We start from the raw sequence: 27391 nt of genomic DNA on the forward strand, positions 1-27391 counted from the left end.
TCCCGAGAAAAACATCACGGACATGCAATGCAATTCTACAACGAAAGCCAAACACAACCAAATTTATATTTCTAGTTCAATACGCCTTATTATTATGCACCATGAATCCCATATAGATATGCAAATCGGCATGAGACGACCAGTTACCGGACCTGCCGGAGGGGGCCCTTAAAGAGGCTGCCCAGGAAGCTGAGCTGCTCCTTGGCGGTCCAGTCCCGGAATGGACAGATGTGGCAGCAAAGGTAGGGACTTGCTTCACGCTGGTGACCAGAGTGGTCGGGGCCGTGCTAGGAGTAGTGACAGCGACGGGAACGGTACAAGTAACTGAGGAGCTAGAGCCCGACGCTGAGCCGTCCAGGGTGAAGTCAACACAAGACTCGTAGGTCTGGTCAATTTATTCGGCGAACCAGTACCACTGGAGCACACAGGCCCCAGTCTTAGAGCATTTATTGCCAAGCTCATCGGGCGTAGCCACGCTGAAACTAGTCTGGTTGTCCTTCACGCTGGTGGCAGTGGAGGCGTACTCATCCCAGGACTTCAGAGGAGTACCGATGATAGTATTGGAGGCTGTATCAACAACAGAGACATTGGCAACACCGGTATGAGGGGCACGGAGATCGACTTTGAAGTTGATCTTCTGGCGGCAGAGTACGAGTAGACGTTGTCCTTATTATCGGCGAACTTGTAGCCCTTGCAGTCATTCTACCCACTAGCGATCTAGAGTTCGCCCTGAAAGTTGCCATAGTTATCGGACTGCTGGTTGAACTTGACCCGCTGACCGCAGGCGAACTCCATGGCTGACCCAGGTGCACGGGGCTTCGGGCTGGTGACGAAGCTATGACAATGAGCCAGGGAGAGCAGACCGGCGAGGGCGAGGATGGAACCAGTTTACTTCATTTTCTGCAGTAGATGGGATGCCAAGAATAAGACGTGAAAGATAGAGAAAAACGGGTATACCAGTATACCAGGAGTCAAATAAATGAAAGTTTAAAGAATGAGATGGTTGGGGACCAGAGAAAGTGTCAAAGAAGTTATTACCCTGGGGTTTAACTGGCCAGGTTCCACTGCAGGCTTATTGAAGTCGAGCTAAACCTATACTCCGAAGCTCTCCTTTCTCCATTCCGTCTAATAAATATGAAACTACAGGTTCTGTCTATCACAGTCTGTCTGGGGTTAGTGGTCTGTCTGTCTTCATGTGCCAGCGGGTTTTATCGCGCGTTCTCCGGTGAGAGGCACGGCACGAGTTAGGGAACTCTAGATCTGGCATACAAGGGAAGCAATCTGCCTTTTTCTTCTCTTACACGCAGGCTTGCCTGATTTCCTCCGTTGCACAGCATTGGAGCTATCTCTATGAGACGCAGAAGAATATGGAGCTGTTAGTGCTAGATAACCTACACTTAGTAGTAGAGAAGGGAGATAATAACCATATAGTAGTACTAAAATAGAAGAAATAGGAGGCTTGCTGCATGTCCTAAGCATAGCCATCTGCAAGTGAGGCTACAGGAAGTTCATAGAAAGGTGAAATTGAGGCAAAAACTAAGCATAAACATAATAAGGAGGCTAAGACATTACTGTCTTAATCTCTCAGAAAGGTAAGAAACAAATGAAAAGCAGGAAAGGAAGAGAAGGGGTGATATAAAGGTGAGTATCGTCACAGCTACCTCTTTTGAATACACATCTTAATCAAAAACCCACGAACTAATTCCCATTCTCTTTTCTCCTGTCCAAGGACACAATCAACCTTAAAACATCCCCGTTTCTTTTTCCTTGATTGTTTTCAGCCTGTCTCCTGATCGAGGACCAAGAGATCAGTCCTACACTGAAAAAGCCTCTCTCAATCCTCTTTTGCCAGATAAGGGAAAAGAGGTTGACGCAGCCTCAACCTCCCAAATGAATTCTTGTGTCGATGATGTTGTTGAGAGTAGAGAAATAACTATACAATGCTACAAGGGAGATATGAATCTCTCCTTACAGAACTAGTTTAACTCCGAATTCAAAGAATACGACGGTGTTAATTGAAGAAATCAAGGATCTAGTTGCAAACACCGAATCTTCCGACGAAGCATACAACATTTTATAGCGAAGTGGGGAAATGGCTCAATTGCAATATAGACGCTGCCCACAAATAGTTTGGCTGCTCTTCATAGTATATTATTACTATAGCATGCTTTATATCTACCGGCTGATATCAAGGTGTCGACTATCTGAATCAGAACCCTTCCTTTCTTATGCCTCGTTATCTACTACGTATCCAGATCACGGTTATATATTTGACTTTCCTGCCTGAAAGTTGTGATTCTTGCCTAGCTATAACATCTAGGATCATACACAAATAAAGCAGGTATGAGAACACTTCGCAGTTCCATTCCGGTATCATGGATCATACAGACCTTGTGTCTTGCCCGTCCCTTCCCAGCGACCTTGACGGAACGCAAAATAACCCGAGCTATGACTGTATTTCGGACAAGAAAATCTGCTAGGGGATATCCTTGTTTTCTGGACAAACGTCCCAATTACTCTTCCACTTCCTTCATGGGAATCTCTACAAATGCGGTGGATGTTGCATAGCGCAGTGGCGTGAGGGGAGCCGCCGACGTTTCCAGTAGCGGGTTCTCTTCGATCCTACCTAAGGAAATGAAGGTAGTGCGGAAGAAGACAAACTGCTTGTATTAGGGACCCGTACTACGTATATCCATTACGCTGTAGATTATTTTTTAGCTTGCAATGTGAAACTCTTGAATTGCTATATCTCAAGACAATAATAAAAAATTAAAAAAAAGTAGTATGCTGTCTACTTTATCTGTGTTGGTCGTCGGCGCTGTCAGCTGACCGGAGGCGGTCAAGCGTTTTTCCCGCTCGCTTAGAAAATCACACAAAATGGAAATATCGACACTAATTCTGCCCACGACCTCTGACGACAAATTTCACGCCCGGCAAACATCAAAATGGTATGAAAACACGATTATATTCAAATTCTTTTGCGCGTCTTCGTATAATTGAAAGCGTTATTATGGCCTTTTTTCTGATTCCGTGTTTCTCTTTTTTAGGTCCGCTACGCTGCTCAGGACATTCCGGCCGCGAAGAGCGCCCGCGCCCGGGGCTCTTATCTGCGAGTGTCTTTCAAGAATACTCGTGAAGTTGCTCATAGTGTGAGTGTCAGACACTCATCGTGCAATGAGTGGAACTGACTTGGAAAATAGATCAGCGGTATGAAGCTACAGAGGGCCCTCACTTTCCTCGACAATGTCTCGAACAAGGCCGAGGCTGTCCCCATGCGGAGGTACGCTGGCAGCACTGGCCGCTGCGCTCAGGGTGAGTGGTGAAAGTTTCTTTACAGTTGGATATGTTGGAAGGAGAGAACGGATTGGAAATCGATGCGAAAAGTGGAACTTGCGACGAAACGATGGCATCATATGGACAGAAGCGCAATGAGTGGGAAAAAATGGGGGCGAAGGATAGGATATCAAAAGAAACAGGCGCAGAAGAAGCAAGACCGCTGACAATCTGTTTTCACTATACAGGCAAGCAGTGGGGTGTCAGCAAGGCCCGCTGGCCCATCAAGTCCGCCCAGTTCCTCACTGACCTCCTGAAGAACGCCGAGGCCAACGCCGACACCAAGGGTCTCGATACTGGCAACCTCATTGTCAAGCACATCCAGGTCAACCAGGCTCCCAAGGGCCGCAGACGTACCTACCGTGCCCACGGTCGTGTATGTGGATCCTCTTCCGTCCAGTGACATTCGCCTCGTTGGGGTACTGACTGTGGAAACCTAGATCAACCCCTACATGACCAACCCCTGCCACATCGAGCTGATCCTCACTGAGGGCGAGGAGGTCGTCCAGAAGGGTCCCGTTGCCAAGCAGGAAGTCCGCCTCAGCTCCCGTCAGCGTGGTGCTGAGATCCGCCGTGCCATCCAGGCATAAGCGGTCTGTGGGTGCCGGAGGAGTAGTAAAGTAGTCGGAAAATGAATGGGAAAGCCGGAGTTTTCTGTTGTACGGAACAAATACCTTGTCACGGAAGGAATACAAAACAAATTAAATCTTTTTATCCAAAGGAAAAAAATTTCAAAACGAACGGGCGCGGATGACGTTTCTAGATCCTTAACTGTTGATATGATGTGTTCCTACCCATGACCGTTTGTTCTGCATCCTCTGTTTTCGCCTCATGAATCAGGAAGGAGAGCGTTTTGACCACGCCGGACAAACGGATCTCGACGATCATCGAATGCGATTACTGGGGTGCAGCCTGACCCAGGCATATTCCCACATACTTCGAAATACTATGGAGCGTTGTTTTATGAATGGGTTATGGATTTTTTTCTTCCTGAAGTTGGCCAACAATTAACGGGTGTTGCTATCCTTTGCCTATTCGATGATCCTCAACTGGGCCAGGAATTGTACATCACTCGATCGTAGCGTATCTCTTGATCTACTATGGTAGACTGCCTGTCCGCGTACGAGCCTACAAGTTGTTTCCGGTGACGAGTCTTATCTCCACTGGCTGTTGTAGGCCGGTTGAATATTATTCAACAAATGATAGCTTTGGCCAAGAGTGGCTGTGCTGCTTGGAGCTGGGCCACAGCGTACAGGCAGATCTGCACTGACAGACTTGGTCTTCCCCGAGCTTAATGGGTCTCTACGAATCGATTGAACCAGAGATTAGAGGGATCCAGCAACCGTAGGAACTGATGACGATGTAAGCTTAATCTTAAACACCAGTATGGATCAGGCGTATGTATATGTATACGTATGTGCCAACGCCCCTAGCTTGTCGAAATCGCCGCATATCCCAAGGCATCATCATTCTTGACAAATGGAGTTGGCCTGCCTAGAATTACGCGCCATGAGTAATTCTTTTCACCAGCGTCACCTCTGGGGCGTTCCAGAGAAAGGGATAAAAAGGCTTGCGTGTCGCTGTGAAGCGTCTTGCCACCGGCGCTGCCTTACCTAAGCGTGTTTATCTCACTAAGAAAGAAACCAACAAACTGCCTAACCACGACTCTCCCTCCTGGTACTATTTTTCTATCTGCTCATCTGGTAGCTATCCTTGTCCATTGTCTTTCTCTTGGTTTGTCGACATCATGAAGCGTATATTGGGCTCCTTCAACAAGAGATCCAGTAGGTGTTGTCCTGGTTTCTGCGATATCTAATCAATCAGCTGGTTACTCATCGCCAGGAACAGCGTCCTCCTCGCTAGACAGCCCCCCGATATACCCCGCGGACTCTCCGGAGGGCATTATCCTAAGAGAAGTGGTGTGTTTCCTGTCGCAAATGTGTATCCATGGACTCGGAACATATTATCGGACTGACATTTTGGCGTGCATGAATAGAATGCCTTTTGCGAAGCTGGCGCAGGTCCTGGCAATTCGGTACGTATAGGGAACCCGGAAGTTTTGTGCCTATATTCCGACCTACAGATGGAGACTAATGGAATGCCCTGTGGAAAACAGCAAAGCACCGAATATGTTCACCTTCCTGGTATCGTCGAAAGCGCCGAGTCCAGTCCCAATGCCGCCCGCGAAGCCGCGCATCGGATTCGCAAAATACTATCCGACACATCCGCCGTGGCGCCGGCCAACATGCAATACAATGCGATCATGCTGATTCGGATCCTCATTGACAACCCCGGGTATACCTTTACGCGCAACCTCGATGCCAAGTTTGCCGCGACTGTGAAGGATCTTCTTCGTCAGGGCAAGGACCCCAATGTGCAATACTTCCTCCGAGACACGCTCGACACGTTGGAGACGCAGCGACAATGGGATGAGGATCTGGCGGTGCTCCTACAAATGTGGCGGAAAGAGAAGACTAAGCTCACAAGAACCAACAGTGGTGTATGGATTCAATCTTCCGTTGATGATACCATCGGAGCCTCCCAAATGTCAGCGCTAACGGTTCTTTCTACATGCAGATCTCTTGGAGGTCACAGCCTTCGCCGCAATGGCAGAATCAACGCCCGAATTACTTTAACGTTCGCCAGAATAGCTCATCACTTCCGCCCCCCGATGAGTTAGTCGCACGTGTCTCTGAAGCGAAGACGTCGGCGAAGCTCCTTATCCAGTTTGTCCAATCGACTCCGCCTACGGAAATCCTGGAAAACGAGCTCATCAAGGAGTTTTCCGACCGGTGTCGGGTGGCGTCTCGTGCCATGGAAAACTACATACACTCGACAAACCCGGCGCCGGACGAGGATACACTTATGACGTTGATTGAGACAAACGACGAGCTATCTGCAGCTCTGTCAAAACACCAGCATGCCCTTCTTAACGCGCGCAAAGCCTTGGGACAAGCAGGTAGCCAATCGCCCCCTTCGTCGGACGAGGCATCAGTGTCGGGCGCACTACGACCAGTTCCTCCCCCGCCACCTGCATCGCAATGGCAGGCACAGAGTCCTCCGTCCTCGACGGCGCCGAACCTAGCGCCCGCTGTTCCGATGATGGATCCAGCAGCCGGGATCCCACCATCGACAGGCAATACTTCCAGATCGCATGAGTATCGATCCGAGGATTTCCAAGTTCAGAACCCTTTCGCGGACAACTTAGGTTCTACCATGAGCCCAGGTCATGCGGAGAGCCAGCAGATGGGCGGGACAGCGAACGAATGGTGGAATGACACGCAACGACCTATCCAGCGAACAACTTGAGTATGTAGTGCCTATTGCTATTTTTGGAGTACCTTTTTTTCAAAGCGTTTCTATTCCCCACAAAGCCACAAAGTCCTCTGTCAATACTCTTTATCATTGCAAGATCACATCGAATGCTTTTCTACCGTGATTTATTGAAACTGTACTCCATATACGTTGGTTTATATGATACCTCTTTGCAGATCAATATCATTGAATACTCTCTGCTTGGTTTGACTGATTGTGCACTATTATATAATTTTTGGTACATATAAGGGTGACCATGTTAGGCTGTATTCGGATGTTAAGCCGTGACTCTTCAGGGCTTGGATGGAATCGGTATAAAGACTATGGACGATCTTTTCCAGGAAGTGCAACCGATCGGAGACGTCTTTAAACATCAGGACCACACGCTGCTATAGTCGATGGGGCGAAATTAAGATCATATCACATATGATTTATATTAACAATGAACCGGAATATCACATTACTAACAAAAGTTGATCACGCTATGGAGTACTAGATGGTTTGTACATTATATATCAAGTATAGTAGCTACTTGTATAGATTATGTGGACGTATAGCAAGATATCAAAATTATTCAGGACTATTCAGGACAGGTCAATATCTATTGTATTATTCGTACCGTGTATCTACCACCTCTATCTACATCTGTTCTCTATTTCTTCTGTTCTGGTACTAATGTGATCATCTCCCCCTTCTCCACCGCTGAGCGCAGGTTATCCAGCACCAACAGCTCCATATCCCTCTGCGTCTCGTAGGTCATGGTTCCTATGTGTGGCAACAACATCACTCGGGGGTTACTGACCAGCCCAGGCTCCACCACAGGCTCATTTTCATAGACGTCCAGACCGGCCGACATGACCTGTTCATATTAGATAGACTCCTTACTAGGAAGCTCGAGCTGACTTACCTTGCCCGATTCCAGCGCAGCCACCAGCGCCTTTTCATCAATCAATGCGCCCCGCGCTGTGTTGACCAGGACCACTCCATCCTTCATCTTCTGGAATTCTTTCTCTCCGATGATATGACGGGTATTCGCGTTCAAGGCGAGGTTTAGACTCAGAACATCCGAGGAGGCTAGCAACTCATCGAATGACACGTATGTGGCGTCCCCTTCTAGTTCCGCCGACAGTCGCGACCGGTTATGATAGTGGATCTTCATGCCGAGGGCTTTGGCGCGGACGGCCATTTCCTGACCAAGTCAGTGGGATTATAACGGTATTAAGTGTTTGTTTTTTTTTCTGGAACTTACCCTGCCAATACCACCCATACCAAGAATACCAAGCACCTTTCCCCGAGGATCACGGCCCAAGGTCGTCTGTCCCTGCCATTTACCTGTCGTCGCTATTAACGATCGTTGATCTGGTCTGGTCTCGCTTATCCAAGATCACTGTACTTACCGGCTCGCAAAGCAGCCAATGGCACATAGGCCTGTCGCAAAGCACCAATCATTAAAAATATGGCCACGTCCGCAGTCGCAGCGGCGACAACGATGGGTGTGCTAGACACCAAAATTCCTGGGTATGTTAGTAGTGACTTGGTTCGGTTTCTATGATCCTAGATACCATTTTGCGTGCACCCGGCAATATCAATGTTATCGTATCCAGCGCCGTTATGACAGATGTACTTTAGGGACTTGGGAAGAACGGAGAGCATTTCCGCGTCGAAAGGGCCGGTGAACTGAACAAAGCGTTACTATCACAAGAAAACCAAAGTGATAATTTAATCTCCATGTAGGGTAATTACCTTGGTGGATACATTGGACCGATAAATAACCAGCACATCGTCGTATTGTCCGTCTTTGCAATTGCGGATGAAATCCTCACGAGTCCCCGAGGGGAATTCCTACATTCACGCATCATTAGAATATTGGACATTACGTTCGACAATAGACAGGAATCGCCTCACCTTGAGAGTCAGAATAGACGAGAGATCCTCCCACTCCTTGCGGGCATGGGTGATTTCGCCGATCAGCAATGCGGAGGGCATGATGTCAGAGCGCGGAGTTCAACTATATGGAGGGAGGAAGAAAGCAAGAAGCAGGGGAGAGGAATGGTGTTGAATTAAGTGGAAGGACGGAAGATGTAGGTAATAGTAAAAGAGAATGTCCGAGTACAGATCATTTAAAATCGTTTGTCTGGAAATACTGGGACTGACGATGGTTGCGATGAGGACGATACCCCCATTCGGCGTGGGGGGACTCGGCATTACCCCGATGTTTCGGATACTTCAAGGTACATCGCTATGTATGAGTGGGATGCGCCCACATATCACTACATGTAAACATGTATTAATTCTACGTTAGATTCTATAATACTAAGTAATACAATATACAGGTGCATCCAGAGTCTCTCCATTGAATATACAGAATGCATTCAAATGCCCGACCGCCACTTTACCTTTACTGCGACACTTTCCCAACGTCAATACTGTCCATCGTCGGCTATTGACTTCAATTCCCGACGCGAGGGAATCGGTCTGTTCACGACCCCACGTCCCTTTTCCGATGCTCATATATATCCAATTCTTGAGCTAACACTATGATGACGCTGTCTCATTAATTCTCCTCTCTCCTAGTTCTCTGCCACCGCTCCAATGGCTACCACTACATCCAATGCCTCAGCACTGGTGCTTCATGGCGCCAAAGACCTTCAACTGGTATGAATATTAAACCCAGAAAGTACATTCTATTATATAATATCACTAACATCCCTAGGAATCACGACCTGTCAACCCACCCACCAACTCCGAAGTACAAATCGCCATCCGCGCCACTGGTCTCTGCGGATCCGATCTACACTACTACAACCACGGACGCAATGGCGATTTCGTCGTGCGCGAACCCATGTGTCTGGGCCACGAATCCTCCGGCATTGTCACAGCCGTCGGAAACGACGTAACCAATCTCCAGGTCGGCGACCGAGTCGCTCTGGAAGTCGGTCTACCCTGTCGCAAATGCACTCTCTGCCAACAAGGCCGCTACAACATCTGCCCGGAGATGAAATTCCGCAGCAGCGCCAAAATCTTCCCTCACCTCGACGGAACCCTCATGGAACTCACCAACCATCCAGCAGACATGTGTCATAAGCTGCCCGACTCGGTCTCCTATACCGGCGGCGCACTGGTCGAGCCCCTAGCTGTCTGTCTACATGCTATTCGACGTTCGCGACCACCCACCCAGAGCGAGGTGAAACTGGCCGAGTCGCTAGGCGATTCCGCTGCGGCTTTGATCTTTGGCGCCGGCGCCGTGGGTCTCCTCCTTGCTGCTGCGCTGGCCACGTCGGAGAATTTCTCTTCCATAGTGGTGGCTGATATTGACCCTGCGCGACTGGCTATCGCTGACTCGCTTAATCTCGGTCTCAAAACCACGCTCATTCCCAGGGCGGATCCTGCCCATCCTCCCCCTGCTAGGGATGCTCCTCAGGCTGAACAAACGTCCTACGCGCTGGAAAATGCCCAACGTCTCGCGACCTCGTTGAAGACATCGCACGGCGTATCGTCCGGCTTCGTCCGCGTCTACGACTGTACTGGGGTTCCTGCCTGCGTTCAGGCAGGTATCTATGCTGCCGCGCCGGGCTCCGTCCTCGTGCAGATCGGGATGGGAAATCCCATCCAGACTCTTCCTGTCGGGGCTGCTGCGCTGCGTGAGGTTGATATTATTGGGGTTTTTAGGTACGATGGATATGCGTATCCGGCTGCGATTGCGCTCATGGCGAGTGGGAAGTTCGATCGCGTTGAGGAACGGGTCGTTACGCATCGGTTGGCTCTGGATAAGGGAGATCGTGCATTCCAGTTAGCTGGGCGTGGGGTCGATGAGAGTGGGAGGCCGGTGGTGAAGGTGGTGATTGAAAGTTAGGATATTGTTCTTCGTTCTCCTCCGTCTCTCGTTTTTGTTGTTGTTATTGATGTGGGAAATACCCGGGTTCAAAATGGTTACACAGTACCCGAGGGTCTTATCTGTTGTGTATAGTAAAGAGTAACTAGATGAGGATCTACATCCTGGTGATGTTAACGAACTGAAAATACAGATAGTACACGGCTATATCTCATAAAATTGATAGGAGAGCTCGTCTGAAAGAATCATAAATTCAATGTCTTAAACCATTCGCAACTGATTATAAAATCTATTTCAACCCTCCGGCCAGCAGTAGGCTCTGTCCCGTCATGTAACCGGTCGTCACAAGCATAGTCACCACATTGGCGACTTCCTCTGGAACCCCGAGTCGACCGAGAGGAATGCCCGCCGCTACGTCGGGGATCGTCTGCGCGTTGGGAATCATACCAGTGTCCCCGATCATGGCGGGTGCCACGTCGTTGACGCTGATGTTATGCTCCGCTAGTCGAGTCGAGAGGTTTCTCATCATGCCTGTCATTCCGCCTTTGGAGGCGGCGTAGTCTGTTATTGACTGTTAGTCTTTCTCTTCATAGTCATGTAGAAACCTTGGCTTATAGAGAGCTGAAAATAGGAGAGGTAGAAAAGGGAATAAGTCAGCTTACGACATCCGTTGATTCCGCCCCCGTATCCAGCAATCGAGGACATGAATACGATCCGTCCCCATTGTTGGTTCTTCATATGCTCGACCACACCCTTGACTAGGATGAACGAAGCCCGAAGGTTCACATTGATGGTGTAGTCGAACTCCTCAACTGGGATGTCCCAGACCTGCGGGATGCGTTTGCCGTGTCCCGCATTGGAGACGAGGATGTCCGGTCGCTGGCCGTGTTCCTTGTCGATCTGCACAAACATGTCTTGTATCTGCTCGGCAGAGGCTACATCCACTTGATGGATGGAAATGCGCAGCGTATTGGTACCAACATGCTTGGATTGGAGTTCTTCCACTAGGGCGGTGATTGTAGCCAAATTGGACGAGTATGTCAAGGCTAGATGAACCCCTCTGTCAGCAAGTTGGCGAGCACAGGCTGCTCCAATCCTAGCGAACATGTTACTTTCATCGTCATGACACAGGTAAATCATCCCATAGACGGCTTACCCGCCTGAGGCCCCGGTGATCAAGGCCAAACGGCCACGAATATCGTTCAGATGGGACATTATTTCGAGAGTCTATCGGGTGGTGTCACTGATAGGGTATAAGAAGCAGAAGGATAGTAAATTCCACGAGCTTCCCAACTTCGGCAACCGAAGAATGGCGTCGGACAAAATTCCGAGTGAGAATAGATCCCCCACACAACCCCGCATACGGATGTGGGGGCAACGGCGAATGCTGGCTTCGAGGCCCACAACCTTAGAACAGAAGATTGCTGCTCATATCCCCAGACCATGTAGGAATCTGCCATGGTTGCGAACGATCCTGGTACAGATCAGGGTTTTGTAGGGTATCAAACGCGAGGGTGTTGGTGCTAGAGATTTGGTCGCCGGAAACATAATCCCCAACCGCCTCCAGATCTAGCCAAGAGAAGTCATTAGCAGGGCTAAAGTGCACATAGTTGGTCTGTTCCTGCATGCGATGCTGAAGAGGGTTGCTCTGCATTCGGAGATCGCTGCCCTGGTGTGTTCCCGCCGGTGACGATGTCGGTGCTGATTTAGACTGCCACAGTAGCTCCAGAAGCCGAGAGTAGCGCGATCCGATATCGTCGGGCCCAGCACTAGCTCTCTTTAGGATTTCGGTCGTTCGGGTGACCATATTCCGTACGTTCAGTTCCTCTGAATGCGGCATGACACCAAATGAACGAGCCTAGTGTTCCTGTCAGGATCCCCAGTCAACGAGTTGATAGAAGCCCGTACCTTGTATAAGAAAACAGCGGCATAGATGCCGTACAGGTAGAATCTCAGAGGCATAAAATGTAGATGCTTTTCAGGATGGACCATGTCCACAAGAATGGTCAGGTATGCTTTGGCAGCATCTACAGATTCGTAAATAAATCGGGCGTCCTGCATGGATGCCACATTGTTGAACGTTGCCCGCAAATGCTCCCTTTGCGACTGGTCATCATTCTTTGTCTTAGATACTAATGACTGAGATATTGCTGCCTGAAATGCGAATGCGTTGGTGTAGAGTCGCAGATATTCGTATGACAATTGCAAAGTTACTTGCATTGGCGTAGAACCTGAATAGAGTCAGTCTATTCATCATGTTCATAGTTTGACAAGTCGACCTACAAGGTAGTGAGCCCCAGAGAGACTTCCATCGCAGTATAGCTAAACGGAAATCATCCACGTATTTCACATAATCTCCCATGAGCATCATCTGATTGCTGGTCCGCATTCCTGAGTATAGTACATCGTGAACGTTTCCATAGAGCTGAGTAAGGTCCAAAGTCGCTTGGAAGATTCGGGCATAGTCTTCATCCCCATCTTTGATGGGCTGTAATGAAGGGAAATCTTGACTGACGAGACCTGTCATCGGCCCTGGCCCTCGAGACCAAAAAGGCACGTCCAATGCGAACAGAAATGAGTCGGTCGGAGATATAGCAGCTCGTCCAAGCCAGCCTTCGACGTGCCTCCGTCTCGGTATCTCCCGAATCGCCTCGAAATGATGTCCGGTCCAATCCAAGGAAGTAACCTGACCGTAAGGCAAGGCCGATGTGCATCCAGGCAGCTCGGTCTTCTTCTCCCCGACCCACGCGCTCGATACGAGGTCGAAGGCCCTGTGGTTCCCACTCGGCAAGGAGAAGGAGAGCCTCCACAGCCTCCACATCACAATCTATCCCAGCAGCGATCCCGGAGATCAGCTCGTGCATGTACTTGGAGCAGTACTCGTGAATTTCGGGTCGTTCAACCAGGTCCTTCGATGCAATCGTCAGTACCGCAGTCAGCAGATGTTTCTCGTTGGTAGCAAATGCATCCAAGGCGCTGCGTTCAAAATATTTCCGAGGCACCAAGGGGAGATACGGGTGGAAGTTCTCCGCATAGCGAGCCACAAGCTGCCACACTGTTCCTGGATCTAAAGAGCGTGTTTGCACCAGTCTGTATGCTTTGATACCACTGGTTGGCTGGAATTCAGATCCAGCACTGTTTTGAAGAACATTATATGAAGGGAATCCAGTGGTGCCGGTTCGCAGAGGGTCAGCGACCATCTCGGGGCTGGGATCGTCCGCGCCTCCTTTGGCGATTCCAGTTAGACACTGCCACGCATCGGACGGGTTCCGCGGTACAGAGCCAATAGATGCTGCATCTTCCTCTTCCACCGATACTGAAGCTGTCCTTGGGGGGTTGGGAGGCGCAAAAACAACCGGACCAGGATAGGAGTTCTTTGCACTCTGTCGGTTGTCAGAATTAGCCGGACTGGTTGATTCCAGCGTTGAATCTCTCGGAGTGGCCAGGCTGGTGTTTGGAGTAAAGTTTTTCATTTTGTTTTTGCGAATGCGACGGCCACCTCGATTCGAGCTACCCAGGACACATTCACGACCATCTCGGATACACCGCTGGCAGGGTGGTACCCCTGGACTGCCACTACTGTCCCTGCCATGTCACAATTAGGCACGATGTCTAAGTGAAAGGAAATAAAACTTAAATCAAGGGGAATGTCAGATCGTTGTCCTGATCTGCATACGCAAACTCACAAATCGCATTTTGACTTGCGCTGTCTACAATGCAAACATGCTCTCGACACGCGCTTCATCAAGTGATCCGAGCGAGATTTGGGCTTCGACGTCGGGGTATCACCCAGCAACGATTGTTCATCCGGATCCATCGTCATCTGCAAATTGAAGCTAACTCAATCCACAGCTAAGTAAAAGCACGCTGCAGAAAGGACATTTTCGTCCACTGCAATGTTGGCTGCCCGCTGGTCTTGGCGCAGGAACGCGTTTGGGGCTTGGAGAGTCAGAGGGCAAAGAGTGTCAAGCGACTGTTACAATGTCAACACGATGGAATGAATAAAAGTAGACAAGTCGGAGTCAAATCCAGACGAAGAGATTGCGATGTTAAGTTTTTTTTTTCTTTTTTTTTTTTGGCTTCTGTTTGTCTCGTCTTTAGCTGGGGGAGGTCATGTTATCTTGAAAAGGTTTGGCCCATCGAATTTTCCCCACACTTGTTGACTTTATGTAAAGATGTGTAGGAAAATGCACGCTAATCCTAAGCTTCGAATTCCAAATTGATAGCCCAACGGTTGGTGATCGAGCGTGGGGAGAAGGATTCCACGGATGCTGTAGATTTATGACCCATGACGTATTACTCAGCCTGTATATACAGGTAGTTACCTGTATTGTCAATAACCTCATCGTCGTTAGAATGGATGAATTAGTATATCTGAGATTAGGAAGGCAGTTCCTTCGTCAGCTGGTAGTTTAGGTTCTTTTCTGAGGATTGGTTTTAGGCAAAAATAGAAGAGCAAAGTTGTGTGTCTGTATAAACAGTAGTATGGATAGGCTTTCCATCTCTATTATGGGTGGGATATATAGATCTACACTCGATACACAAGTACCTTAAATACTCACGCATCAGCAACTATATAATCTATCAGATCAAGATAAAGTACCATGTCATTATTCAGCGAAGCATTACTATGGAGTCATGCTGCACATGTAGCATATTAGCTGGAGGAGACTGCCGGGTAAATCAAAGTAATATAACCTCAGGAGCTCATTGGTAGCTGACTGGTGCATGCATACATATCAGCAATCTGCAACTTCATATCTAACTGACTATACACTAGGTAATCTGGATATTGTATACAAAAGCACCCCTCGTCCATATGAAATGTATGGTAACCAGCATCTTGATACAATGCCTATACAAGTCACGTGGAATTCGGATATCAGCCGACTATGGTTCAATTGCCGGGTGTCGGCCTTTGAACCCTGTCGGCAATGGAATCATCTGATTTTGGAAATGCAGGCTATTGCCCCGCACGTGAGGAAGTGCTTCTCTTATTTATCCGTATGGTAGGTAGTAAAAGGTAAACCTTCATAAAAGACTACTGGTGTCTACAGTGGTACTAGGAGAGAATACATCCAGGGATTCCCGTTTTACAACCTGTACAAAGATATCACTTTACAATGTCGGCAACAGCTCCATCGCTCTTTTCGCTCAGCGGCAAGACCGCCATCGTCACTGGAGGGACAAGAGGCATTGGCCAGGCTATGGCTCTTGCACTTGCCGAGGCAGGTGCTAACATTGTCTTGATCCAGGTATGTTGTCTAGAGCTAGGCGATGGGATGAGTTGGTATATAGCACAGGCTAATGAGGCCAACAGAGAGACGAGTCCAACACATCAACCCGCGATGAGATTATAAATCGCATCGGTCGAGAGGCTTGGATCCACGTGGCAGAATTGTCCAATCGAGATGCAATCAAAGGGATTATTCCGGCTTTGACGAGTCAGGGCATCAAACCAGAGATTCTGCTTAACTGTGCCGGTATCCAGAGGCGACATCCGAGTGAGAAATTCCCAGATGAGGACTGGGATGAGGTGAGTGAAAGTGGCAGGCCCTTTCTTGCCCTCCCCCCACTCGGCTTCCGTTGCCTTAAAAGCAGATGGGGGGAGGGGCGCTCGTTTCATCCGGACGGAAAACTGACCGTGAGCGTGGGGTGACTTAGGTCCTGCAAGTTAACTTGACGTCTGTCTTCACTTTGTGTCGTGAGTTTGGAGCTTATCTTCTTGATCGGGATGCTTCCGAATTCCCATCCGGACGACGTGGTTCCATCATCAATGTCGCATCGCTCCTATCGTTCCAGGGTGGCATCACCGTGCCAGCATATGCAGCATCCAAGGGCGGCGTTTCACAATTGACCAAGGCTCTTTCCAATGAGTGGATATCCAAGGGGATCAACGTCAATGCGATCGCCCCCGGATACATCGCGACCGATATGAACGAGGCCTTGATCAATGACAATAACCGCAATGCGGGCATCATGGCCCGAATCCCTGCTGGCAGATGGGGTAAGCCCGAAGACTTCAAGGGAGTGGTCGTATTCCTGGCCAGTCAGGCCAGTAGCTACGTTTCAGGTGAAGTGATTTGTGTCGATGGCGGTTGGATGGGACGATGAAGATTCAGTAGCCGTCGTCGACTCCTGTATCATAATGAAGAACGAATAGATAGCCAGATAAAATATTATGATTTCGTTGTTTTAGGTCTCGGAACTCTGATATTCCGCGAATGATCCCCCAAGGCTGAACTATCCTGACAAGAAGCAGAAAAAATGGTCCGAGCAGTCAGGCCATATGTGCCTTAGCTTTTCGTATCATGTTTTTAGTCCCCGTTCTGGATTGATTACTCTCTCATTTCCACCAAGGCGCTCGGCAGGCATCTCTCAGACTAAGCGCCGAGAAATCCATGCCAACATTGTCAAATCCTTTTCGCGAATGAAACGCTACATGCATCTAGCCCGGGCGTTGTGGCTGGAAAAGATACGGTTGCACAAAAACTGGCCAGGCAATATAGTAGCAATATAACCACAATATACTAGCAATATACTAGCAATATGCACCAGTACCATGGGAAATAAAACCTAAGAAACCAGTGGGTAACTAGTAGGATATCCATCCAATATCAGGGCACATTAAAAAAGCACCCACCGAGACCCGTGATCTGCCATGTGACCGGCCAACTTCCGCCGGGAAAATTTTCCTGCACCAACTCGAGTTACCTAACCACCCACCTGCCCCAGGGCTAAAAAAGCAACTATTGTTTCATTCTCGATCAGGGCACACCCAACAGTGAGAATCAGTCATTAAGCGAAGTTGGTCAGCATTTGTACATTTCTTGTGCCTGCACACTTCCACCCCTCTCACTTCTCGGTGGGTCAGTGTGCGTAGCTACGAGTAATAAGCCAAGATGTGTAGTCAAACGTCCCAACATGAAACACGAAGAATGCAACTCCACGCCCAATGCAACTCGAGATGGCCACTTTGACAGTGGCGAAGTTCGTTGGTACGAGATGGCTGCAGAACGGGTGCCCTGGGCGCGCGCGTACCGAGCGCTTCCTCAGCACTTTCTCAGGAACTGAAAAGACTGGCTCATAGGCCAAAAAATGAGAGACCCATACAGAACGCCTGGGAGGTCCAAGACTTATGGATGTATTATTTTTAGCCAAGAAACACCGATCCCGAGCTAACAGGTTCGACCCTCAGTATTGGAAACACCGATTCTCTGTCAGCTTGCCAACCAGCAGCACCGATAGGCGAGGGGCAGGTCCCAGACGCCCGCCTTGGCGCCGAAGAGGAACTCCTCCAGGGAACCACACCATATTCCATGAATTTTTGGATGCATAGATCCGCCGTACCGAGTATCCCTTTTCCGTAGCCTTTTAAGGTTCATGCTGCTCCATGGATCTTCACTCGAGGTCCTTGTTTTGTCTTTTCTTTTCTCTCTCTTGCCCTCTCTCCTCTGCCCTATCATTCATTCCTTGAACTTCTCCCTTATTCAGCTGGCTCTGAGATTTGCCCCCTTTGCTTTGACATCATACCATTCATTCACTTCAATTCACTTATTGTTTGTCAAAGCTTTAAGGGTTTTGCTTTCCAGGATATTGTCAGGCTTGCTCCGTTCAATCATCTCTCTTTGTTGGTCACTATTGTTTCCCATCTTGAGGCCTCTGATTCATTCATTTAACCACCCATAGTACCAAGGAAGTGTTGTTTTTGCTATCAACAGCCTTGTTCCTCTCACCTTTGATTATAATTTTTTATTTTTTTTTTTTTTTTACTTTTCATTTTGATTTTGTCGCTTTGAAAGCTGTACTTCGCTCCTTTCTTTCATCGAGACGCTGAGCGTCGACTAAGCCCCTTGCTTCATTCTTCTGCGTACGACCATGCATGCACCAGAGTGGACGTAAGTGTTGGATACTAGAAGGCTGGTCGTCGACCTTGTTGAGAACTCGCAATCGATCTCGAGTTCTAACAAGTCCCACACCATCAAATCGACTGAGTCTTACTGTGGTGTCCATCTCTTGGCTTTGTTGGTATTGACTGCCGTTGTCAGGACCATTTGAACAGATCGACAAAGCAGATCAAAGCAAACAAAAGTTCTTCCATTGTTCAGAAAGGAAACACTGTCTGAACTCTGCCTGACTCTCCCAAAGTGGGCATTAGCCCTCCTGTCTTTGCTCAGTTGTGTATCTTCCAGCGCTAGCATCAGCATTCCGGTCGTTTCCCTGCTAGCCGTCTAGCATTCTTAGATCCTCGTCGCTTGGATACCTGCCACGTTGTCCTATCTCATCATACCATCACGATTCCGTCGCTTTGTCCCAAACTATCATAATCTTTCGCCCACGACGTCTTGCCTTCGACCAAGGAGTCATTAATATCCAATGGATGACCCCCACCGGCTCATCGCTCCACGAGGAGACTATGGAGGGAATGCCACCTACATTTACGAATATTCAAGAGGGCTAGGCGGAGTCAATGTTCCTCGAGACATTCTATTCACGCGCATTATTTTCTCGTCTGTATTGATTGTCGCTGTCGCGGTTTTCTGCGGCCGAGTCGCTCAAATCAGCCACGCTTATCTTCGTCACATCAGTTCCTTGGCAGCAAGCAGGAGACAACAGGCTTACTGGAGTATCGAGGAATCAGCGCTATGGACAAACCTCAAGAAACATGTCCTTTATTCACCACTGGGCAGGAAAAGGCACAACAGGGAAATCCAGCTCTCAACTGCTGTCAATGTCGGCACTTTACCAAGCAGATTTCATTCAGTTCTGATATTCCTATATGTGGCAAGCCAGTTTGCTTATTGTGTTATTCTAGACTATTCTGTGAACAACAAAGCAGCCCTCCTTGCTGAACTCCGCGGACGATCAGGGGTGATGGCTCTCTTGAACATGGTCCCTCTGTTTATTCTGGCTGGCCGCAACAACCCACTAATTCCAATTTTGCACATCAGCTTCGACACCTACAACCTCTTTCATCGATGGCTGGGTCGGTTAGTGGCAATTGAGAGTGTAGTGCATACAGTAGCCTGGGCAATAAACGCTGCTGATGAAGTGAGTGCCGAGGATATGTATGACCGTCTATGCCATGTGCCCTTTTTCGCCTGGGGCTTGTCGGAACACTTGCAACCGTTTTTCTTATGCTCCACTCTCTGTCTCCTCTTCGGCATGCGTTCTACGAAACTTTTCTACACCTCCATCAACTGGGAGCATTTCTGGCTTTTCTTGGTGTCTATCTCCACATTGATTTGGACGCTCTGCCTCAAAGACCATGGATAATTGCGGTTGGTGTCCTGTGGCTACTTGACCGTTTGGCCCGGGTTGCGCGACTACTGTATCTCAATGTTTCCGCCAAAAAAGGGTCCACGAGGGTTGTTGTTGAAGCTCTTGCCGGCGAGGCTTGCAGAGTGACCTTCCACCTACCAAAACGCGTCCATGTCAAACCCGGTGGCCATGTGTACGCATACATTCCAAGCATCTCCCAGTGGATGTCCCACCCATTCTCCATAGCCTGGGTTGAGCCCAGCAGCTGCGTGACAACGTCCGGACCCATGGACTCGCCTGTTAAGACACCCACTACGGGTTCCTCCATGAGCCCCTCACTTCTCGAAAAGCAACCTCTAGTCAATCTCGACCGCTACATGCCTGAGAACAAGGAGCCAACCTCTGTGTCACTCATTGTTGCTGCTCGACAAGGGATGACAAGGAAATTATACAACCGAGCTCTTGCTGCGCCGAACCAGGTCCTTTACACTACCGGCTTCATCGAGGGACCGTACGCGTCTCATGTAGTCAACTTGGGAAGCTATGGCACCGTCGTTCTGTTCTCAGGTGGCGTCGGCATCACGCACCACATGTTAAGTGTTCGAGATCTGATCATTCGCGCCGCAGAGGGACGCGTAGCCACTCAAAAGATCTACCTCATCTGGTCTGTCCGCAACACGGAGCATCTGGCCTGGGTGCGGGAATGGATGGACCAGGTCCTGCGTCTTCCTGGCCGTCGCGAGATGCTTACCGTCAAACTCTTCGTTTCCAAGCCCAAGAGCAGTCGCGAAATTGTTTCCCCCAGCGCCACCGTCCAGATGTTCCCCGGTCGGTGTCGGCCGCAAGTTGTCATGGATGAGGTCCTCCCACAACGAGTAGGCGCCACCGTGGTGTCGGCCTGTGGGTCTGGCGGTTTTTCAGATGAAGTGCGTGCAGCCGCTCGTGACAACATCGGCAAAGGGGCGGTAGTGGATTTTGTCGAAGAGGCGTTCACTTGGTGAGAGCACAAGACAAAAACAAAGAAAAAAGCTGAAGCTCTTATACTTATCCATGCTTATTTCCCTCTTCTCGTTACTACTGAGCATAGAATATTTTCTTCCCCTCGTTCAATACTTGTTTAGAATTCCCCTTTCTTCTCTTCTTTTCTCTTCTCTTCTCTTCTCTTCTCTTCTCTTCTCTTCTCTTCTCTTCTACTACCACTTCTCTACTACTACTTTTTTACTTTTTCTTCTTGGATGTACAGTATATACTTACTCTCTGTCTCCATTATAATCTTGCATCATTCAGGTATATGAGAAGTGCATGATCTGAACTGGTTTACTTTGGAACAGGAACACACGCCTCGGATAACCCAGATGTTTTCAGGCAGTTAATACTGCATGCAAAGCAGGATGGTTTTATTTTCCATGCTATCATGTACATTTTCATGCAGCGAAATACACTCCTTTTTCATTAGATACGAATAATACTGATTCAAAAAAATAAATAAAAATAAAATATGAAAAGATCAATATTCTTGCAAATTGTCTAGGTTTCCATCGACTCTCTAATTATTCTATCGCCAAGTGACTTCAAGATGGAAAAATAAGAAAAACGGAACAGGAAAGGTGAAACTCAAAAAGAGAGAAAGTTAAAAAGGAAGTAAACTGGAAAAGGCAAGTGAAACAGGGGTATTTCACGGGTAGATTCGGATAGGAACCGGTTTCCAAATATAACTAATCAAGCTTTTCTGATGAATAAAAAATAACAGTAAGCTCGATCGATCTAACTCGGCAAAATCAAAACATTAAATAGGAGCAGCGAAGGGAGAAAAAAAAAAGGTTTAAACAACTTGAACTTTATATAAACAGGTAAAGGGGGAGAGGAAATGATAAATATTCTATCCATATATAACCAGAAGTACTTGCACAGCACACAAAATAGTATAGTATACCATGGACTAAGACTCCCTAGTTCTTAGTTCTCTTGCCCTTGGGCACACGAGCAAGCCAGTAGATGAACACCGCTCCGCAGATATTAAAAATAATATAGACCCACATGAGGCCAAAATTGCGCCATGCGTCGGAATAATGACTGTGCACCTGAGCCAAATACGTGTCCGTTTTGTCGATAACACAGAATGCGCAGTCACTGGTGGCGCTGGGGTTATCTAGATATCCGCCCACTTTGTCGATGTAGTTGGACATGTAATCGGCACAGGTGGAGTTGGGCGGCGGCGAGAAATGCAGGTATTCAACGGTCTCGCAGATAGCTTTCGTGCCAGAGACACCGGTTGATAGCATTGCCGAAACTAGATAGGTAAATGGCGAGACGCGATACATGAAGATCCAAAAACCAGGGAGCACTTCAGGTGTCGCCAGGACACCGCAGAAGATTAAGCACAGGGAAAAGAACAGGTTGGCGAGGTTTCCACCGGTCTCGGCAAGCTCGATACCTGCGATGATCATGTGTGCGAATGTTGAGGTGAAAAGGAGGAAGGTTAGAATAAGTAGCCACATTAGTGCGCCACGTTCAGTAACGGCATCATTGGGTTCAGCGTTCCGGTAAAGACCAATAGGGTAGTACCAGCAGACATAGATAAAGACGCTCATCAATGCGTTCCATGGGAGCTCAACAATAATATTGGCGGTCATAAATGCCTGCCAGGAGTATGTCTTGGAAGGCCGCTCGCGAGCTTCATACAACGAACGCTGGGTACAGAAGTTGGGCATGATTTGCTGCACAAGGTTACCGAAGATGGTCATCAGCATAAAAATACTGAACATCTGGTTCTGAAGACCCTGCTTGCTGTTCTGCGCGCGGAAGAAAGAGAATCCAATGTACAGAGCGGTAAGAATACAGAGGATGGCCTTGGAGTAGAGGTACACTGGAGTGCGCCAGTACTGAGAGAACACGCGGACCAAGCACTCATATAGCTGCACTGTGAAAGGAGCGGCAAACTCGTTGTAGCTGCCGGGATCGGCCTCGGAGTGATCAGCCGGTTTCTGTGAAAGGGTAGACTTCAATTCGGCGAGGTGGTCAAGAACCCCTTGGTGCTCAGGACTGTCACGCCAGACAGCAGGCCAGTCAATATCACTGTGGGATCCGGGAGCGGCACCAATAACTTCAAGCATCCATTCAGCAGGATTGGCGTCAGCTGGCAATTTCGGTGCTCCATTTCTCTCGAAATAACTGGCAAGAGTAGATGACTTGTCGCCAATTTCACCGAAGTACACAGTCTTTCCACCCTTGGCAAGAAACAAGAGGCGATCAAAACGTTGGAAGAGCATTGCCGAAGGCTGGTGAATAGTGCAAAGGATAGCCTGGCCATGCTTGGTCAAAGTATCGATAAGATCAAGAATGGACCAGGAAGTTTGACTGTCAAGACCTGAAGTGGGCTCATCAAGGAATAGGAGGAGCTGAGGCTTTGCCGCCAATTCAACTCCGATCGTAAGACGCTTCCGTTGTTCAACATTAAGACCTGTATATTGTTAGACACGAATCTATGATAAGGGTGGCGTGAAAGAAGGACCAAGTACCTTCACCGGGGACACCAACAACCGCATCAGCGTACCCTTCCATACCAAGCAACTTGATAACCTCCTCGACGTAATCGAGCTTTTCCTGGCGACTGACATGGGCGGGCTGGCGCAGAATAGCGCTGAAGCGCAGTGCCTCTCGCACAGTAGTAGTGTGAAGGTGAAGATCCTGTTGCTGAACATAACCCGTTTTCCGCTGGAAAGACTGATCGCGAGGACGGCCGTCAACCAACATCTCACCACTAACAACACCCATAGTGACACGGGTTGCAAGGACGTCTAGAAGTGTTGTTTTACCAGCACCAGAAACACCCTGCATGGGGTTAGCAAAACACGCAATGAAGTAGACCGCTATAATACAGACTTACCATGAGAGCAGTACATGTGCCAGGTTTCACCCAGCCGTCAACATGGTCAAGAATGCGCCGAGGCTCATTCTTAATCTTAATGTCGTAGCACACATCCTGCCAGTGGAAAATAGCTTCCTGTCTCTGAATGGCGGCAGATAATTCACTGCCGGATTCATCTGTCTTCTCCGAGGCATTCACTTGGTTGCTCATCTCAACATCATCGGCAGCATGGGAAACGTGACCACGGCGGAAAAGCAAAACTTCACCCTTGGACTTGGCCTCCGAGATAAACTCCGTGGTAGCAAGATGAGTAAACATGAAGAAGAACATAAAACCAAACATAATACCCAGATTCCTCCACTTGTGGCTTGCATAATATTGGTAACTTTCGGCGAGAAAGGTAGTCCCATCAATCTCGGTTTGACCAGCAATGGCTCCAACTTGAGAGCAGACCTGGTAGGCCCGATCGGTATATCCATCACCAGATGGAACAAATTCATTTGGAGAGCAAGGGAAGACTCGGCCATGGAATTCGTTGACCATCAAGCTCTCAAACCCATAGGCGATTGGGTTAATATAATTCATCCATCGCGACCAACCCAGCATGTTTCTCGTAGGAATGGTGAAACCAGTATAGATAACCAAACCTAGAATAAGAATGGCGGCGGGCACCAAAGCCTGTGAGAGTGTCCTAGAGGAAGAGGCCATCGTACGGAACAGCATGGACATGGTCAAGGTTGTGATAAATGAAAAAAGGATGAACACAAAAAATGCGCCCGCTTCTTGACGAAGACCAGTCATAAAATAAAGCGTGATGTTGAAAATAATAGCATTAAGGATCTTGTACGGCATGTCACAAAGCATCGAAGCAATAGCTTCCGCGAATGGATGATACATGGCATAGCGGGATTGTTTCTCGACAATAGGGCGTTGGGCGTACAAGGTCAAGATCTAGATGTTTATCAAGTTAGACCGTTTCCGTGCCTTGCTTAAAGCAAGTATATAGGCAAGCACTGGTAAACACACCTCGAGCGCACTTCCGAATGCGTTGAGTAACACAGCGAAGAAGAGCAACGCTCCGCGAGAAAAGAAACTAGACGTGTCCGACTTCATTTGGAAGAAGACACTTCCGATGATAAGTGACATGATGAAGTTTCCAATCAACTGGGACAAGGTCAAACTAGCATCGCCCTTAAGACGCTGGAAGCCACGGATCATGCATAGTTTAATCTGTTCCCAAAGGGAGACCGTGTACGGAGAACCGACTCGTCTGCTCAAATATCAGAATCTGAAGATTCGGCTTGGTAGCGTGAATGCACTTACTGATTTCTGGCCTGCATGGCTTTGCGGGATTCAACGAACTTCCCAAGCGACTCGCCACCAACTGGGTATTGCTGGTTGTACTCGTCAATCTCTCTCATCAACTTCTGGTATGCGTCACTGTTCTTCCAGGCCGCGGCAAACTCGTCAGGGGTGCGTGGAACTTTGCCTTCATAGCCTTTCTTCACGACGCGCTCCGATGGGCTGGTCAGAGAGGTCAGGAAATCCGCAGTCGTTTGACGATCAGGGCACTCGAAACCCATGGAGGTAAAAAAGTCTCTGGCCTCATCCGTGCGGCCGAAATAGATCTGCCTGCCTTCATATAAAACAGTAACTTTATCGAAGACATCATATGCGCTCTGGGAAGCCTGATAAATAGCGACAGCAACAGTGACACCAGCATATTTGGTCATCAAGTTCAATGTCTTGCAGAATTCCAGGGCGTTTGCACTATCCAGGCCACGTGTACTGTTATCCCAGCACTGAAGAGGACTTCCACTAAGCGTCGCTTCGGCGATACTGACACGCTTGCGCTCACCACCACTGACACCACGGACGAAATCATTACCAACTCTTGTGTTGATCGTATGCGTAAGGCCGAGCATTGCCATCACGGCGTCTCGCATGTGTACCGCATACTGTTCCTTCGAAACGCCTTCGATACGGTTTCGGGGGCAGCGAGCCAGCGCAGCAAACTTCAACGTGTCACCAACAGTAAGCTGGGGGAAATGAACGTCTGTTTCAGCTGTATATATAGCTTCGCCCCGGAACTGTTTGCGCATTTTTTCCGCTGGAATACCCTGGTAATTCAACTCGGAATTGGGATCTGTGTGGATTCCATTCATTTCACCGGCGAGAGTCTTCAAAAAGGTAGAACAACCACTAGCCCAAAAGGTTAGTAAGATGCGACAATAGTAATCATCAATATCCTCCCTACCTTCCTGGCCGTCCCAGGACAACCAACATCTCGCCGCTCTTGACGAGGCCATCGAAGTCACGAAGGATCTGGATTTTCTGTTTGCCGGATCCAGTGATGGCGCGGAAAAGGGTGCTGATTTCCAAAATGGAGTTGAAGACGTCCTTCTGATAGTCAGTCGGACTACCAAACCCATGCACACTGAGATTCCGGAAAGCAACACCCGCTTCACGCCTAGGCGCTCCATCTGCATCACGGGACGCGAGGGCGAGCAAGTTCTTCATCCAATGCTTCGACTTAAAGTTGGGGCTGTGCGGATTCAATGTCGACTCCTCCTTCGTCTCCAAGAACGGGTTCTCCAGGTTCCCGCTTGCGGAGAACCTGGTCGAGTTGCGAGTTAACCGTTGCGCCAGGCGAGTGATTTCCTCGTCTACCTCTTCGTCCACACTGCTGCCATCATCGCTACCCTTCTCCAAGGCCGTTTCCGCCGTGCTCAGGCTGCCCGAATGTGGCAGCGTCTTGGATTTCTTGGTGTCATCGTTTCCTGTGTGCGGCTGTGGTTCATCGTCGATCTCTTCGACTCCATGGGATATTCCTGCTTGCACTTCGTTCTCGTCAGGATTCTGGGACCCTCGAGCTCCTACCGAGCGGCTTGGATTAAGATTAGGATTTATCGTCCCTAAAAGAGACATCGTTAAGAGGTCACGAGACGTATAGTCCCCGAGGGTATATTAAAAACAATCTAGGCAGAAAAGAGAGAGAGAAGGATAAAGTACAAGATTTGAGGTGGGGAAGGAAAAAATATTATATATAAAGAAGTAGCCTGCAACGATTAAGGAGAGTGAGAATCGAGATGCAGGAGGATCGAAGGATTTCGATGAGTAGAATAAGGCCGGAAAAGCCCAAGTTGATAGACCCGTCTGTACAGGGCTTGTAATGTTTCCAGGCTCTGGAAAAATCATAAAACAAGGGACCCGCCAGTCCCAGAAATGGACGTCAATGTTTATTTAAGTTAGGCCAATCAGAAAGGGCAACAACCCTCAGGCACGAATCGGGAGCAGGGATTCCAGGAATCCGGACCCAGACATCTCATACGGGCCTTTTTGTCTCCGGGTGTATTGTATGGTACGCGGGCTTAAACGACCGACTAGTCTACATATTGACCAGGCGACGAAATGTACGTAGCATGTTGTCTGGGGGCGGATGATTCACGTTGCGAATTCCGCTGACGGGTATACCTCTTTCCACCCAAAGCTGACCACTCACAGTAGATCCGAAGGAGTCAATTTGGCTGGTAATAAAGAAGGCTAGATTGAGTAGATTTAGGTACAATTCTCTAAACCACTTATACAAACTACATACCTACGACGTAACCGCCGGGACGGAGTACGTGGTAGAGGTACCTGAGAATGCAAGGGATTACAACATTTATTATAATTCCATTATTACTCCGTACAGGTTTCGGTAGTCCATCAATATTCCATTGTTCCTACAAAAGGTGGTCTGAAAGGGAAAAAAAAAAAAAAAAAAAAAATTGGAGCCCAGA

The 27391-nt window shown here is 48.5% G+C and overlaps 10 protein-coding genes across 10 annotated transcripts; 5 read left to right on the forward strand and 5 right to left on the reverse strand.

The window, feature by feature from the left end:
• Positions 1 to 394: 394 nt before the first annotated feature.
• Positions 395 to 795, reverse strand: ATNIH1004_000539 (uncharacterized protein; the record flags this gene model as incomplete). The annotated part of the gene is made up of 2 exons (XM_033565252.1): positions 395 to 621; positions 780 to 795. The coding sequence occupies 2 exons, from the start codon at positions 793 to 795 to the stop codon at positions 395 to 397; spliced, it is 243 nt and encodes an 80-aa protein (XP_033431009.1).
• Positions 796 to 2945: 2150 nt separating this feature from the next.
• Positions 2946 to 3923, forward strand: rpl17 (60S ribosomal protein uL22; the record flags this gene model as incomplete). The annotated part of the gene is made up of 5 exons (XM_033565253.1): positions 2946 to 2948; positions 3048 to 3149; positions 3201 to 3312; positions 3522 to 3709; positions 3774 to 3923. 5 exons carry the CDS (start codon positions 2946 to 2948, stop codon positions 3921 to 3923), a joined length of 555 nt encoding a protein of 184 aa, XP_033431010.1.
• A 1157-nt stretch (positions 3924 to 5080) lies between these two features.
• ATNIH1004_000541 (uncharacterized protein) lies at positions 5081 to 6642 on the forward strand (the record flags this gene model as incomplete). Its single annotated transcript, XM_033565254.1, has 5 exons — positions 5081 to 5117; positions 5182 to 5252; positions 5330 to 5368; positions 5450 to 5833; positions 5911 to 6642. 5 exons carry the CDS (start codon positions 5081 to 5083, stop codon positions 6640 to 6642), a joined length of 1263 nt encoding a protein of 420 aa, XP_033431011.1.
• A 658-nt stretch (positions 6643 to 7300) lies between these two features.
• On the reverse strand, positions 7301 to 8634 carry ATNIH1004_000542 (D-mandelate dehydrogenase-like dehydrogenase; the record flags this gene model as incomplete). The annotated part of the gene is made up of 7 exons (XM_033565255.1): positions 7301 to 7507; positions 7556 to 7837; positions 7898 to 7980; positions 8046 to 8162; positions 8211 to 8325; positions 8392 to 8490; positions 8554 to 8634. 7 exons carry the CDS (start codon positions 8632 to 8634, stop codon positions 7301 to 7303), a joined length of 984 nt encoding a protein of 327 aa, XP_033431012.1.
• A 606-nt stretch (positions 8635 to 9240) lies between these two features.
• Positions 9241 to 10501, forward strand: ATNIH1004_000543 (NAD(P)-dependent alcohol dehydrogenase; the record flags this gene model as incomplete). Its single annotated transcript, XM_033565256.1, has 2 exons — positions 9241 to 9303; positions 9362 to 10501. 2 exons carry the CDS (start codon positions 9241 to 9243, stop codon positions 10499 to 10501), a joined length of 1203 nt encoding a protein of 400 aa, XP_033431013.1.
• Positions 10502 to 10769: 268 nt separating this feature from the next.
• On the reverse strand, positions 10770 to 11695 carry ATNIH1004_000544 (SDR family NAD(P)-dependent oxidoreductase; the record flags this gene model as incomplete). The annotated part of the gene is made up of 3 exons (XM_033565257.1): positions 10770 to 11041; positions 11143 to 11576; positions 11637 to 11695. The coding sequence occupies 3 exons, from the start codon at positions 11693 to 11695 to the stop codon at positions 10770 to 10772; spliced, it is 765 nt and encodes a 254-aa protein (XP_033431014.1).
• A 193-nt stretch (positions 11696 to 11888) lies between these two features.
• On the reverse strand, positions 11889 to 14297 carry ATNIH1004_000545 (Zn(II)2Cys6 transcription factor; the record flags this gene model as incomplete). The annotated part of the gene is made up of 5 exons (XM_033565258.1): positions 11889 to 12338; positions 12389 to 12711; positions 12764 to 12968; positions 13051 to 14065; positions 14167 to 14297. The coding sequence occupies 5 exons, from the start codon at positions 14295 to 14297 to the stop codon at positions 11889 to 11891; spliced, it is 2124 nt and encodes a 707-aa protein (XP_033431015.1).
• Positions 14298 to 15603: 1306 nt separating this feature from the next.
• ATNIH1004_000546 (putative 2-deoxy-D-gluconate 3-dehydrogenase) lies at positions 15604 to 16594 on the forward strand (the record flags this gene model as incomplete). Its single annotated transcript, XM_033565259.1, has 3 exons — positions 15604 to 15735; positions 15801 to 16016; positions 16145 to 16594. The coding sequence occupies 3 exons, from the start codon at positions 15604 to 15606 to the stop codon at positions 16592 to 16594; spliced, it is 798 nt and encodes a 265-aa protein (XP_033431016.1).
• A 3023-nt stretch (positions 16595 to 19617) lies between these two features.
• On the forward strand, positions 19618 to 20742 carry ATNIH1004_000547 (ferric reductase family protein; the record flags this gene model as incomplete). The annotated part of the gene is made up of 1 exon (XM_033565260.1): positions 19618 to 20742. One exon carries the CDS (start codon positions 19618 to 19620, stop codon positions 20740 to 20742), a length of 1125 nt encoding a protein of 374 aa, XP_033431017.1.
• Positions 20743 to 21690: 948 nt separating this feature from the next.
• Positions 21691 to 26537, reverse strand: ATNIH1004_000548 (pleiotropic drug resistance family ABC transporter; the record flags this gene model as incomplete). The annotated part of the gene is made up of 6 exons (XM_033565261.1): positions 21691 to 23201; positions 23260 to 23572; positions 23628 to 24560; positions 24636 to 24879; positions 24933 to 25811; positions 25867 to 26537. 6 exons carry the CDS (start codon positions 26535 to 26537, stop codon positions 21691 to 21693), a joined length of 4551 nt encoding a protein of 1516 aa, XP_033431018.1.
• Between the last annotated feature and the right edge of the window lie 854 nt (positions 26538 to 27391).

Source organism: Aspergillus tanneri, assembly GCF_003426965.1.
Source record: "Aspergillus tanneri strain NIH1004 chromosome Unknown AapTan_2_pilon_pilon_pilon, whole genome shotgun sequence".
Classification (NCBI taxonomy): domain Eukaryota; kingdom Fungi; phylum Ascomycota; class Eurotiomycetes; order Eurotiales; family Aspergillaceae; genus Aspergillus; species Aspergillus tanneri.